The sequence below is a fragment of the Panicum virgatum genome, chromosome 9N (genome assembly GCF_016808335.1).
Source record: "Panicum virgatum strain AP13 chromosome 9N, P.virgatum_v5, whole genome shotgun sequence".
Classification (NCBI taxonomy): domain Eukaryota; kingdom Viridiplantae; phylum Streptophyta; class Magnoliopsida; order Poales; family Poaceae; genus Panicum; species Panicum virgatum.
Genome location: NC_053153.1, coordinates 18,395,406 through 18,408,941, shown reverse-complemented (window position 1 = coordinate 18,408,941; position 13,536 = coordinate 18,395,406). Strand labels below are relative to the sequence as shown.

The 13,536-nt window shown below is 46.9% G+C and overlaps 3 protein-coding genes across 3 annotated transcripts; 2 read left to right on the top strand and 1 right to left on the bottom strand.

Annotated features, from left to right (window-relative positions):
* The first annotated feature begins 548 nt into the window (after positions 1-548).
* Positions 549-3,544, top strand: LOC120691757 (inositol monophosphatase 3-like). Its single transcript, XM_039974944.1, has 10 exons — positions 549-714; positions 802-852; positions 998-1,185; positions 1,286-1,370; positions 2,038-2,092; positions 2,211-2,254; positions 2,742-2,810; positions 2,891-2,991; positions 3,066-3,122; positions 3,215-3,544. The coding sequence occupies exons 1-10, from the start codon at positions 658-660 to the stop codon at positions 3,309-3,311; spliced, it is 804 nt and encodes a 267-aa protein (XP_039830878.1). The 5' UTR covers positions 549-657; the 3' UTR covers positions 3,312-3,544.
* Positions 3,545-4,567: 1,023 nt separating this feature from the next.
* LOC120689749 (probable cytokinin riboside 5'-monophosphate phosphoribohydrolase LOGL10) lies at positions 4,568-6,361 on the top strand. The gene is made up of 4 exons (XM_039972146.1): positions 4,568-4,960; positions 5,053-5,181; positions 5,485-5,669; positions 5,766-6,361. The coding sequence occupies exons 1-4, from the start codon at positions 4,679-4,681 to the stop codon at positions 6,166-6,168; spliced, it is 999 nt and encodes a 332-aa protein (XP_039828080.1). The 5' UTR covers positions 4,568-4,678; the 3' UTR covers positions 6,169-6,361.
* Positions 6,362-6,502: 141 nt separating this feature from the next.
* LOC120689748 (kinesin-like protein KIN-12C) lies at positions 6,503-12,883 on the bottom strand. The gene is made up of 15 exons (XM_039972144.1): positions 12,439-12,883; positions 12,193-12,336; positions 12,017-12,100; positions 11,801-11,926; positions 11,661-11,720; positions 11,503-11,556; positions 11,323-11,415; positions 10,037-10,132; positions 9,705-9,850; positions 9,316-9,462; positions 9,111-9,240; positions 8,097-9,032; positions 7,926-8,024; positions 7,092-7,850; positions 6,503-6,995 (listed from the first exon to the last, which is right to left on the bottom strand). The coding sequence occupies exons 1-15, from the start codon at positions 12,706-12,708 to the stop codon at positions 6,747-6,749; spliced, it is 3,393 nt and encodes a 1,130-aa protein (XP_039828078.1). The 5' UTR covers positions 12,709-12,883; the 3' UTR covers positions 6,503-6,746.
* Between the last annotated feature and the right edge of the window lie 653 nt (positions 12,884-13,536).

The window sequence follows — 13,536 nt, the reverse complement described above, 5'->3', positions numbered from 1 at the left end:
GTAAATTTAAATTTTTATATATAGGAAAATAGTGGAGTCTGGCTGGGACTTATGGTACAGGCTCCGTCCGGCCCAACCATAGCCTCGTATCCGTTCCGTTTTCTTAGGGTATCTCCAACCGTTCCCCCCATCCAACTCCCCCCAAACATACTATTTACTATATTTTAATACCTCCCTCTAAAAGATTTCTCCCTCTATAACTCCTTCTCTCCAACCATTCCCCCATTTCTATTCCCTCTATATACTATCACTCATTAACTAACTATTTATTTATCATTTTTGAATTTTAAAAAAATCATACAGTATTTGTACTGTCATAATACACATTATCATCATGTTACGGGACTCAAACGAGATTAATATCATGAAGAAACGATGTGATTAGAGATATAGGGGGAGTTGAAACTCACTCTATATATAGAGTGAGTTTCAACTCCCCCGTATACAGGGGGAGCTTGGGGGAAACCGTTGGATCGAATTTCCGCCAAAGCTCCCCCTACGTGGCGTGGGGGGCCCTATAGAGGGCACCGTTGGAGCAAGCCTTACGCCTGTTTGCCTGTATATTATAGCCAAGCAGGCTGAAGCGAGCGGCCACAATTTGCTGCTGGCCGTAGGGGTCGAAACAAAATCGGCGGGGGCGAGAGATCGGAGGACAGCATGTCGGAGGAGCAGTTCCTCGACGTGGCGGTGGAAGCCGCCAAGAACGCCGGCGAGGTTCCCCTCCTCACCGCCGTGGATTATTTGCTCTGCGTTTCCTTGTCCTTGGGCCATCTCTTCACCGGTTCTTGATTTCCTGAGCAGATCATCCGCAAGGGATTTTACCAGACCAAGAATGTGGAGCACAAGGGCCAGGTATCATAAACTCCTGTTCCTCCCCTTGCCTTCCCCTCATACTTCTTATGATTTGTTTAGTTCCCCATGTCGTCGATGTCGATGTTGATGCGCCGATTGGATTGGGATTTGGACTCACGGTGCTGCGCATTGCTCGCCGATGCAGGTGGATTTGGTGACGGAGACGGACAAGGCCTGCGAGGACCTCATCTTCAACCACCTCCGGAAGCACTTCCCGGACCACAAGTTCATCGGGGAGGAGACGTCCGCGGCGCTCGGCGCCACCGCCGACCTCACAGACGAACCTACCTGGATCGTCGATCCCCTCGATGGCACCACCAATTTCGTCCATGGGTAAAGTTGCTATACTTTATTTTTGTGTGGTAGGGTTCTTCACTGCACATTCTTTTTCCTCTTCTCATATCAAGTTTGTCTGCATTTTCTGAACTTGCAGTTTCCCCTTTGTGTGCGTCTCGATTGGCCTCACCATTGGGAAAATTCCCACCGTTGGAGTCGTTTATAACCCAATCATGAATGAGGTATCGCATGATTTGACACAATGTTCATATCTGTAGTGTTGCATTGAGTGGAATCCGTCCCTTTATAGAACGTAGTCTTGTAGACTAAAAGTAAAGGGAGGTTGTTTTCTTGTAGTATCAGATTTATATCGTGTAAACCCCTTACATTAACAGTCTGTTATAGGCTTTGTTTAGTTCTTTTGGTCAAAATTTTTTAACTGGAATCTTACTATTTTCGGAGTACTAAATAAAGTCTATTCACAAAACTTTTTGCAGGGATGGATTGTAAATCACGAGACGAATCTAATGAGGCTAATTAATCCATGTTTAGTGGATGGTTACTGTAGCATCACTGTTGCAAATCATGGATTAAGTAGGCTCATTAGATTCGTCTCGCGATTTACAGCCCATCCGTATAAAAAATTTTGCAAATAGACTTTATTTAGTACTCTATGCATGTGTCCAAATATTCGATGTGATGTTTTTGGTGTAAAAACTTGGATCTAAACAGGGCCATATTTTGCCACTGCATTTTGAAAAGAATCTTAGGCCGTGTTTAATTCCCCAAAATCCCCAAAAATTTTTGCATTGAAGACCATGCCCCCTCTCACGGAGCACGCTTCCCAATACAAAAATTTTCACCTTTCCCCCCAACAAAGTCTAAACTCATGCTGCTTGTTCCATTTAGCTTTTCACTGCAATTCGTGGAAAAGGTGCTTTTCTGAATGGCTCTCCAATCAAAGGTACACCCAGATTTGGTTTCAATCAATGGAAGCAACATCTTGGCCCTTGCAGTGCTTGCACACTGTTTTCCTCCAACTGATGACTATTCTTATTTGAATATGTTCATTCCATATGCAGCATCATCTCAAGATGAGTTAGTGAAGGCTCTTCTGGTAACAGAGGTAGGCAACTTATACCATGCAGTTTACACACTCTTCAAGTTTGTTTATATTGCTGCTTGTCCTCTTTAAGTTTTCATGATTTATCAGAACAACGTAATTTGAAAAGAAAAGTTACTTCTACAAAATGAATAGAAACTACCATCTAAAACTCTAATAACTGAACAAATGACCTGCATTCGTTTCCTGAATTTGTTCTGGTCGAGCATCCTTCCATAAAGTTACTTTGTAAGGCCAACTGTCCAAGTTCAAACATGGATAGAGCATGACATCATTGAAGAAAGTTAATTGTTGTATGGTCCTTTTATTCGTCACCTGGCATTCTTGATGCTTTGATAGCTGTAGCATTGATTTTTGTTTAAATTTCAAATGCTCCCATGTAAGTTAACTAATGCATCTTCTGAACTCTGGATGGCAATTTACATCCTAGAGCCTCTTACTCAGAAGAATCTACTGAAAATATTGAACTGATAATATACTGATTGATCAGGCTGGAACCAAAAGAGACAAGAACACTCTGGATGATACAACCAATAGAATCAACAAGCTACTATACAAGGTAAACACTGTAAAGTAGCATCAGGTGCATTGAATACAGCATGCCAACATTCTTAACTGTTTTTTTTTTCTGCTTTTCAGATTCGATCCATACGGATGTGTGGCTCCTTGGCGTTAAACATGTGCGGGGTTGCCTGTGGTAGGCTTGATTTGTGTTACGAGATGGGATTTGGTGGCCCCTGGTATGGTTGTCCAAATTAATAACAGCAGCTTATATCATCTTCCTGTGCATCTCAAATTGCCAATTTTCCTGTAGGGATGTTGCTGCTGGAGCTGTGATCCTTCAGGAAGCTGGGGGCCATGTTTTTGATCCGTAAGTCAGCAAGTCTGGTCAAACAGCTCTTGTGACCGTAATTCAGTGATCGTCTCTTGACTGATTGTGCCTTTCTTTCTTCTGATTTGCAGAAGTGGAGGGGAATTTGACCTGATGTCGCGAAGAATGGCAGGATCTAATGGCTTGCTGAAGGATAAGTTCGTCAAGGAATTGGGGGATACCAATTGAAACAACTGCTACCATTATTCATGAAGTAGAATAAGTACAATAAGATTGGTTGCCGTAACAATAATACCGTATCATTTCGGCAATTTTTTCCATGTAATTCTACACTGGGAGCAGTGGCTTGCACAACTATCTTGGATTCAGTAACATTTTGCTTTTTAAGTGTGGTTACATGGGAATGAGTAGGTTGATGCAATGGTGCCAGTTTCATGACTATATCATATTCTTGAATGGAAGGGTAGCCCAATTTTTTCTATAATCTGTAAACAGAAGCATCATGCTTTTATAGGAAGCAAGAAGGTTTGTTACAAGGTGCGCTGGGAATTTCTTGACAAAATGCAGCAGATGCTCTGCTTTTTCATTAAAGGAGAAGGAGATAGTGCGCTTGGAATTTCAGCTGTAGTTGAAAAAAAAAAGATTGCTTAAGGCGCGGCCTCGCAAAGAATGAAAGAACAGAAAGCAGTGGCAGCTAACAGAAAATTAAGGCATTCCCTCCGTTCCAAATTATAAGTCATTCTAAAAATTTTGGAGAGTCAAACCATCTCAAAGTTTAACCAAAATTATAAAGAGAAACACAAAGATTTATGACATCAAATATGTATACTATGAAAATATAGCTAACAAAGAATCTAATGGTACTTAATTGGTATCATAAACATTATTATTTTATTATATAAATTTGGTCAAATTTGAAAATTTTTTACTTTCAAAGATTATTGAAATGATTTATAATTTGGAACGGATGGAGTACACGGTACAGAAAACCACAGACAACATGGGCCTTGTTTGCTTTCAAAGCGCTAGCTAGCGCTACAAAATAATCTCGCATGCATGGTGTGCTAAATGAAGTTTATTTGCAAAACCTTTTCAGAGATGGGTGTAACTTTTCGCGACGAATCTAATGATGATAATTAATTGATGATTTGCTACAGTAATACTACAATAACCATCCTCTAATCGCGCGGTCAAAGGCCTTATTAGATTTTTCAGGGTCACTAGCGCGGGGTTCTGGAGTTGGTTTTGTAAACTGGCTTTATTTGATACCGTAATTAATGGTCAAAGTGTCACTATTCACTAGCGCGCTACAAAACCAAACGGGGCAATGGTAGCCCAGTTTCCATTTCTCCTATCCTTCTGCATTTTTTTCTAACGGGGACGTCGCAAATTCTGAAGGGAATATGTGTGCCAGTTTTGCTGCTATTGATATCGTTTTGAAGTATAAATTTTTTACGATGCTCTGGTATTGTTTGGGATGATGCTAAGCCGGTGGGGTCAGCGAAGCAAATCTTGTCGGCTGTCGCTGCCTGCTCTCTCCCTTGAGGCGTTCAAGCACTGCGGAGTGACCAAGGGCGCTCAGCCGCTCGCCATCCATGGAAGCGGCGGCGGCAAGCTCGGTTGGGGCCGGAGTCGGACCCCAGCCGCGTCCTCCCCTGGGATTCGGGCACAGCCAGCTCCGGTCCCCAATCTGTTCGTGCCTGCGCACGCCCTGGCCGGCCTCGCGCCTCCTCTGCGGCGGCGAAGGAGGAGCCCGTCCGCGCGGCGCCATCGCCGCCGCGTCTGGCGACCAGCGGCGGCAGCAGCAGCTGGGGGAGCTCGAGGCGGAGGCGGAGGCCGGCTCTGTGTTGGGTCCTTCGAGGAGCAGCCCCCGCGAGGTCACCACTCACCACCTGCCATCCGCGTGCCTCGCTCGCCCGCTCGCTCGTGGTCCGTGGACTGACTGGTGAGCTGCCGGCTGCCCGTGCAGGTGAGGGAGGAGATGGCGCGGTGCTTCGACCTCGTCCGCCGCCTCGGCCGGGGCGCCGTCTACCTCGGCTCCTCCAGGGTCCCGCCCACGCACCCGCACTTCCTCCAGACCACCGAGCTCGCAAGAGAGGCAAGCTTACTACTAGATGCCACTTCCTATAGCTGTTTCTTTACTAGTTACTGAAAACATGTTGCTAGCTTCAGCAGTCAATCAGTAGTTCAGCAATCAGCACTCTATTCATGACCTCACATAATTCACAAAAAAACTTCACTTTCAATGTGAGAGAATGATGCCATAATATCGAATCCGACTGGAAGTAGCTGTGGAAATGCACAATTGGTATTGTACACAGTATGGCTTGGTGCGTTTACTCCAAAATCTGCGGAAACACCGGGTGCTGAGGCTGAGCTGCCTGTCTTAACATCAAAACAGATTGCTCGGCTGCTTGACTGCACCACATGGACCGGAGCCGGACCTGGCCTCATGGACGCCGCCATCCAAGGCGCCCTTGAGGCGGACAAGCCGATCGGCGGCCTCAAGATCGCCAAGGAGGCTGGTGAATGGACAAGCTCAGGCTTCCATCCTTACCTGCCTTCAGAGACCTACCTCACCTGCAGGTACCTACATGCTGACAACGCAACAACAAGATTCTACTGGAGGATTGCCAGATTGATGGAATTTTACTCTGTGCTAACTGCTAAGTTGAATTTCAGGTTCTTCTCGGCGAGGAAGCACGGGCTGGTGGATGCTGCTGTGCGGAGCAGCACTGCTGACAGAACTGCTGTGATTGCGTTACCAGGCGGGATTGGGACACTGGACGAGCTGTTTGAGATCATGGCGCTGGTCCAACTGGAGAGGATTGGGTCGACACTCCCGGTCCCATTCTTGCTCCTCAACTATGATTCTTATTACTCCAAGCTGCTGGACTTCCTGAATGACTGCCAGGACTGGGGCACGGTGGCTCCAGGGGAAGTGGCGGCACTTTGGAAGGTTTGTGATGGGAATTATGAAGCCCTGGAGTACCTGGCAGAGTTCTACGATGTTCCTGCTGCCAAGAGAAATTACCAAATATCACCACCGCTGAAGCAGCACAGAACTTCATACGCCACGAGTTGATGTTGGAAGCATTTCACTATATTTATCTTTTTTTTTTCTTTGCCTCCCTTTTGATCCTCTTCTGCACAGACCAGATCATCTTTGCTTCAGTTTTTACAAGTTCTTTGAGTGGATCATATCAAGCCCTTCGAAGCAACATTTCAAAATAAATGGTGGTGATGAATGCAATCAAAGTTTGCATGAGATTATTGTCTTTGTCTGAGCAGAAAGCATCTAACTATGCTCAGCCATTCTCTTCAGATTCAATTCCTGCTTGCTGTAGCTCAATTGCAGATAAACTACTGTGTCAGATACTACTATATTTTGTACAGTCAAAAAGTACAAATATTTGCAATAAAAGTAATTATATTATAATCACAGCTTCAAACTCAAACAATACAATTCGAATACAATCCTCTTACTACAGTATAAATGGAAATTTTGCCCTTTCAGAGGGCATATGAATCAGCCACATACTCGTGTCCATGTAATTAAGGGCATACATGTAAGAAAAGAAGAAGAAATGACCCTTTCCCAATTGTCAACTAGGCTCAGTTGACGAGTCTCAACTCCCAAGCAATCAATCAGACAAACTTCATTCACTCGTACGCAGATGCGAAGGCAGAACGCCAGGACTGGTCATCATCTTGCGTCGTGGATGGAGCATCGCACGAGTACTCTGGCGTCTCGTTCTCATGGTGGTAGAAGCCGCCCAGCGCAGACTCCGGCAGCCGGCTCTCCGCAAGGTGCACCTTCATCGTCTCCAGCTCCATCTCGTGCTTCTTCCTCAGCTTCTCCAGCTGCTTCTTGAGCTTCTCGTTCTCCTGGAGCAAAGTGGCACTCCTCTCCTGCACAAGCAAAATAGCCAAATTGCATTGGGTTGCTGTTCACACGTAAACAGTTGTACTACAGAACATTATGATTGTGTTGAAGTTCGGACTGACCTTTTCTTGTGTCGATGCTTCCTCTGCTTCTCTCAATCTGACGAGCAGTTCGCCAGCAGCATGAACAGCTTCAGCAGTATCACGGAGCTGAATGCGGAGCCTTCTGTTCTGTTCTTTCAGCTGCGCCCTCTCCTTCTCTCGGTCAATCCTCACGGTGGAAAGCTCCGCGGCAAGGGCAGCAGCAAAGGCCGTCCCACAGCCCTTCCTGCCTGCTTTGGCAGCAGCTCTCTTCACCTCAGAGATTGCCTCCATCACTCGGCGATGCTTCTCAAGAAGATCATTGTACAGCTCCTGGAGCTCAACATAATGTTCAACCATCCTGGCATGGCCATACATCGCTCGTTGGAGAGCATCATCCAGCTCAGCTGTGCACTTCTTCTCATTGCAGAGATCCATCTCGGTCTTCTCTGCATGCATCCGGTTCGACTCTAGATCAACCCTCAGCTCTTCAGTGAGGGAGATCCATTTGCTCTCAGACTCCATCCATTTCTGTCTTTCTTTCTCCAGTTCATACTCCTGGTCTATGCTGCCATTCCTTATCTGATCCAGAAGGCTACCATTTGTTGACATATTAGTCTGGTGTTTTAGTTGCTCCTTCAGACTCTCAATTTCAGTAAGAAGTGCCTCCCTCTCATTCGGATTGAGTGATGACACCTTACCATCACCGCACTGTTCATCAATCTTGCTAGTTAGTTCTTCTGTAGGTGTCACACCTTTTGTTTCTGGACCATCTATTGACGCATTCCTATATTGATCAATCTGCAAGAAAACAAAGGAAACGTCAAGTAAGGTAAATCACGGTCTGAAACATAATTGATTCATCACAGTACATACCAAAATGCTCAGCTCCTTGATCTTTGCTGCCTGCTCTTCACATAAAGCTTCAAGCTCGGTCTCTCTCTTTGAAGCAATTGCTGCTTTAGTGTTGTCGTCCTGACCAAGTTAAATGTTTAAATAGATGATACGATTTGAATGCAATATACAAGTCAAAACAACTTTGCATACCTTAACTGAAGCAATAGCTGATTCATTGGATGTAGCACCCAAGGCCAGGACAATCTGCTTGGCTGAGTTTATGTCTTCTGTTTGGTTCTCATTTGCATTCACTGGTTTCTTGCAGGATGAACAAAGGATGGTTCCTCGGCCCTCAGGAAGCGCCTGAACAGCTGAACTGACATTTGCTATTGACTGACGTGGATTCACTGCGAAATGATCCAATGAAAGGCCAACAAATGATCTTCGTGGGGCTGGATTCTGTTGATGGTACTCTATAATGTGCAAGCCTCGTTGGAGACTTGCAACCAGTGAGTCAGTGGGGCTAAGCTTGCTTGACTGTAGAGAGGAACGAACTGTACTGTTTTTGCATGCTTCAACAGTTCTATCACCTAGGCTCTCGGAAACCCTAAGCTTGCTTGGCGATAGCCCTGGTGAAGTGATGCTCTTTCTTGCTTTGTTCTGGATCTTCGGAGAAGAGCACAATGTAGGATCTTGTATCGGTGACAGACTTGGGGAGGCACTAACTGATAGACTAGATTTCCTATCAGAAATAAGCTCGTCATCAGCATTTGTAGTATCAGCCACTTCTTTGTGCTCTTGCTGTAGTGGACTTCCAAAATCATCTGTTATAGGCTGATCATCTTCTTCACTTGTTTCCAGATTCCCCTTGGCATAAGGAGTGTTGTCATCCCCACTCTCTGCATCCATGAAGTCATCAAAAGTTTCAGATGAAGAGTGAAGCTTGCTAATTTGATCACGCAGTTCTTGCACATCTTCTTCGTTCACATCCACTTCTTCCTCTGAATCAATTTCAATGTGAGGCAAGATTAGAGAGCGATTAAGGCTCATTCGCAAATTATGCAAGCTTTCACGGGCATTTTGTGCACTGGAGTATCCAGCCTTGCAAGTTGCGGTGTCTCCAGACTTTGTTCTTATGAGTTCATCCTGCAAGAAATTAAATTATTAGCAAGAGTTCGTAAAGCCGTAAAAAATTTCTACTTCTATGTGCCTCTGAAGTAATACCTTCAACTGACGAATCTGATCACTCAAGCCATTTACATCATCTTCCGATATCTCATTAATCACAGCTTTGTTTGGCAAAAGCTTTGCTCGTTCACCAAATCTTAGTGTACTTAATGTTCCAGATCTGCACCTGCATTTCCCAAGCACCAGTCAGCACACAACAGAATCTTGAAGGCGTAAAAAGAAATGCAAGAACAGAAAGTACCTGTGCTCTGAAGAAATTGAACACAAAAATGTAACCCTCGAGTTGCCACCTAGTGTATCCTTCAGCACATGTGTCAAACGGGATTGCTCATAGGGCAAATCTTCCTTTTGGGATTCTGGTGTTTCTGAAAGAACGTTGACTAGTTTCCTGAAATGAAACCATGCAATTGTGAGGTTTTGGCATTTCTTAATATATTTCATATCTCGGAGTATTTCAACCATACAATGTTAGTATTTGGAACAAAACAAGATGATTCGGCATATTGCATTCAGAGGCCCCTACGACATATCAAGACAGAGAAACTAAAGTGAAACAAGTAAGTTGTTGGCTAATGAGAAAAGATTATCACAGAATTTCGACTGAACACAGGCCATTATAAATTTACATACCCAAGCCTTGAGAGAGACTTCTTCAGATGCCTTTCCTCCTTTGTACTATTCTTTGCTGCACCTTCAAGGTCATCATTTTCAGGGCCAGCAAGGTCAACAAAAGTAATTCTGCTAGTTCTTGAACTACTAAATCCATTCGATGAACCCTGTAATGTTAATTGAACAAGGTAAATACAAAATATAATCGGCACATGTCTATCTGGTAAATATGTGACATAGTTATTACAAAAGGGTCGAATAAGAAGGCTCCACACTGACATAAAATAATCAACTAAGGATCTAGAAAGAAAAATTAACATCATAACATATGATGATGCTAAGAAGGTGTTTACCTTGCTCCATGCTTCAATAACGCAGGTGAATATCACATGAGAACGTGAACTTTTCAAGTTCATACTGGTGGTGCCAACTTTCCTATTTGAAAGTCCCTGTAAAGAAAATAAACTTAGTTATCACGAGAAGTATGACTGGAAAAAAGACTAACCAAGAGAAGCATCCTTACAAAACAGAACCTCACATTATATGATGTAATCAAAAAAATCTTTTATATTCTAAATGATGTTGCATGTGGGTTCAAGCGTGATGTCTTTGGTTTCAATCAGTGTTCAACAAGGCGGCATTCCGCGCCCGCCTAGGCGCGCATAGTCGCTGGGCGGAGGGGTTCCGCCTTGCCTAGGGGGTAGGCGGTACCCTAGGCGGAACCCCCACGTCGACAGCAAAGGGCGGGCGGGCTGGGGCGTCGGGCAACGGCGGCGGAGGCTCGCACGTCGGCTGCCGCGGCGGCGTGGACGTCGGCCCGTGGCGACGGCAAAGGAGGAGGCAGGGATGGCCGCGGGAGAGAGGTAGGAGGACGGGTGGCGGCGGAGGAGGAGGAGGCTGGGGCATCGGCCCACGCCGGCGAGAGCAAGAGCGAGGGCGACGGCATGGAGGCAGCGAAGGAGGCGGGGGGCGAGCGGGCGGCGGCGGCCTGGGAAGCAGAGGAGGCGCGGGTGGGCGGGCGGGCGGCGGCGATCTGGGCAGAGGAAGCGTCGGGTTGGAGGAGGAAGAGGTGGGGAGTCGAATGGATAAGGTGTAGCGAGGTGGGTGGGAGTTAAGACCTGGGCTGGGCTGGTTTGGTGGGCTTTCCATCCAGCTTTAGGCCCACTGGTCTCCAGCTTTTCTTCTTTTTATTATGATATAATTATGCAACATATGCTACCACCTAGCAACGCCTAGGCTCGCCTAAGCTCTAGGCGATGGGTCACCGCCTAGAAACCGCCTAGCGCCTTGCCGAACATTGGTTTCAATCCACAGCAATACAGAGATAAAAGATCCCAGTTTTAAAAGGAAGAGAAGAGAAACTAAAAGGCAACTTGTTTGTGAATTGAGATGCTCTTGTTTCTCAAATTTGTTCTTAGAGAAACATAATAATAACTTGAAACAGTACTGTTTACAAGAGCACAAAAACTATATTTAGAACACATGATGGGTGCTATAATGTCTGGTCTAGATGAATTTATATCTTAAGATAATTGAACCAACCATTTTAATAACATAGAAAATGTCAAATGTTTTGCATATTCCAGTCCACTATCCAGAACCAGAGAACAACATAAATTGGAAGTTGTTGTGCATATACCTTCATCAAAATCTGATTGATATCCTCTACCGTTGACACATACTCATCGGTCAAGTTTTCGACATGGATACCATTGCCAGCATTCTCTCTTATCTAAAGGAATACAAGTTGGATAAGATACCTTTACATATACCAATAGCAATTGCAAATGCAGAATAATTTCCTTGTCAAAAAAGATACCTGCAGGTCACGCTGAGATGGTTCCAACAGATCATTGATCTGCTCGTTATGTACCTGCAGCAAAGTTGGGAAAGCAAAGCATGTGTTTCGTTTCTGATTCAGTTCCAGAAACCATTCCAAGACATGGTTCAGTTGAAAACAAACGTATTACTACGCACCTCAAGGAACGAGCACCGGCATTGGTAGCTGGTCTGCTTCTCAGGAGAGCTCTCTTGCGCCTGCACCGAGATAGGCAATATCAGTCAACATGATCACAGCGATTTACAAAAAGTAATGAACATGTGAAGAATTTCCTTACTCTTTGGATTCGAGAGAAGAGGTTCTGGAAAACCCGAGGCACGACACCACGGTCAGTGTGGTCAGAGCCGCTGTCCACCATGGCGCCGAGAGGGCCCCACATGGTGTATGTCTTACCAGTGCCGCTCTAGAAGCATTCAGCAACACATAAACGAGCATCAGAAAACAGGAACAGAGAAGCAGAGAACAGGAAACCGACTCCTTAGATTAGCAGTACCTGGCCGTAGCAGACGAGGGATGTGTTGAATCCGGCCAGGGCGTTCTCGATCAAGGGCAACCCAACCAGATCGAACGCATCGGCCTGCAAACAACCACCAATTCACAGAGTTCGTTCAGGATCGCGCACAGTTCGGCCAAGCTCCGCTGTGTAATAGGATCAGGCTGCCTGTATACCTGCGTGGCCCTGTCGTCGAGGACGCCATCAACCGCGAAGGACCGGTCGCCGACAGCGACGGCGTCCGGAGCGGTCTTGCGGACAAACCACAGATCCTTGCCGTCCACCGGCCGGCTCACCGTCGGCCGCACCCTCACCACCACCTGCGCGCACACCCGCACACATCACGAACAAGTAACAAGGCTCGCTCCCAAATTACCCTCGCAGGAAGCGGAATCAGGTGAGGTGGGCGCACGCTAAGGTACCTTGACGGAGGGCTCGTTGTCGGCTGGTGCGGCGCCCGCGGCGCGATCCTCCTCGGCGGTGGCCGTCGGCGGGGGAGCGGCAGCCGCGTGCGCTGGGTGCTTGGGGCGCGGCGAGGCGGCGCCCTTGGCGGCGGGCGACGCCGGCGGCGAGGAGGCGAGGTTGGGGTGGAGGTTCTCCTGGTCCGCGGCGCGCGGGGAGGTGGCCCCGCCGGCGAATGCGGAGAGCGAGCGCGACGCCTGCCGCTTCAGGTTCCGCCGCAGCATCTCCATGGCCTCCTACTTCTGCTTCTGCGTGCTACGGCGAGACGCCGATCCGCTCGCGGAATCCTACGGAATCGAGTGGGGAAGAGGGGAGGGGAGGGGAGGGGACGAGAAGGGAGGGGCGCTTGCTTTGCTTGGGTAAAGATGCGGGTGGGGTGGATGCGCGAGACTGTCCGTTGGAATTAATTCGAAAACTTTTGAAACGGGGGAGGCGGCGGGGATGCGGTGCGCCGCTGGCGCGGGGGGAGCGGGCCGGTGGGGGACGGGGTCAGCTCGATCGGACGGGCTGATCGGCGATGGACGGGCCACGTGGTGCGGTGGGCGGTAGCGTGCGCTGGCCGGCGGTCACGGGACCGCACAACTAGCCGTTGCGGGTAGTGGCGTGGCCCGCGCCCGTGCGGAAGGCGAAACGGAGAAAACGCCGGGCCGGCGTCGTCGGATGCGTCGTGGAAAGCTGGTTGGCGCGCTTTTTTCTTTTTTATATTTAAAAAAAAATCAAAATTTCAAAAATATATGTCTATTTTGAAATATTTCAAAACTACCCGGTCGTCCCCATAGGGCAACAGGCTCTAAGTGTAATTTTTTTTCTTCAAATTTGCAACGAGGTCCCTGGCAAAAAAAATTCAAGGGGGCCTGTCGCCCTCCTCAGGGGCGACATGGGCCTGTCATTTGAGCCTAAAAATTCAGAAAAAAAAGAGAAGGGTGAGGAGAAGAAAAGCGGCGAAGCTCTGCCGAATTCCGCACTTGTGATCTACCGGTAACTTCCGTATGAATCCATTGATATTGTATAACAATTTAATTTAATTAGCGGATTAGCTGAATTAAATTTGATGTTTT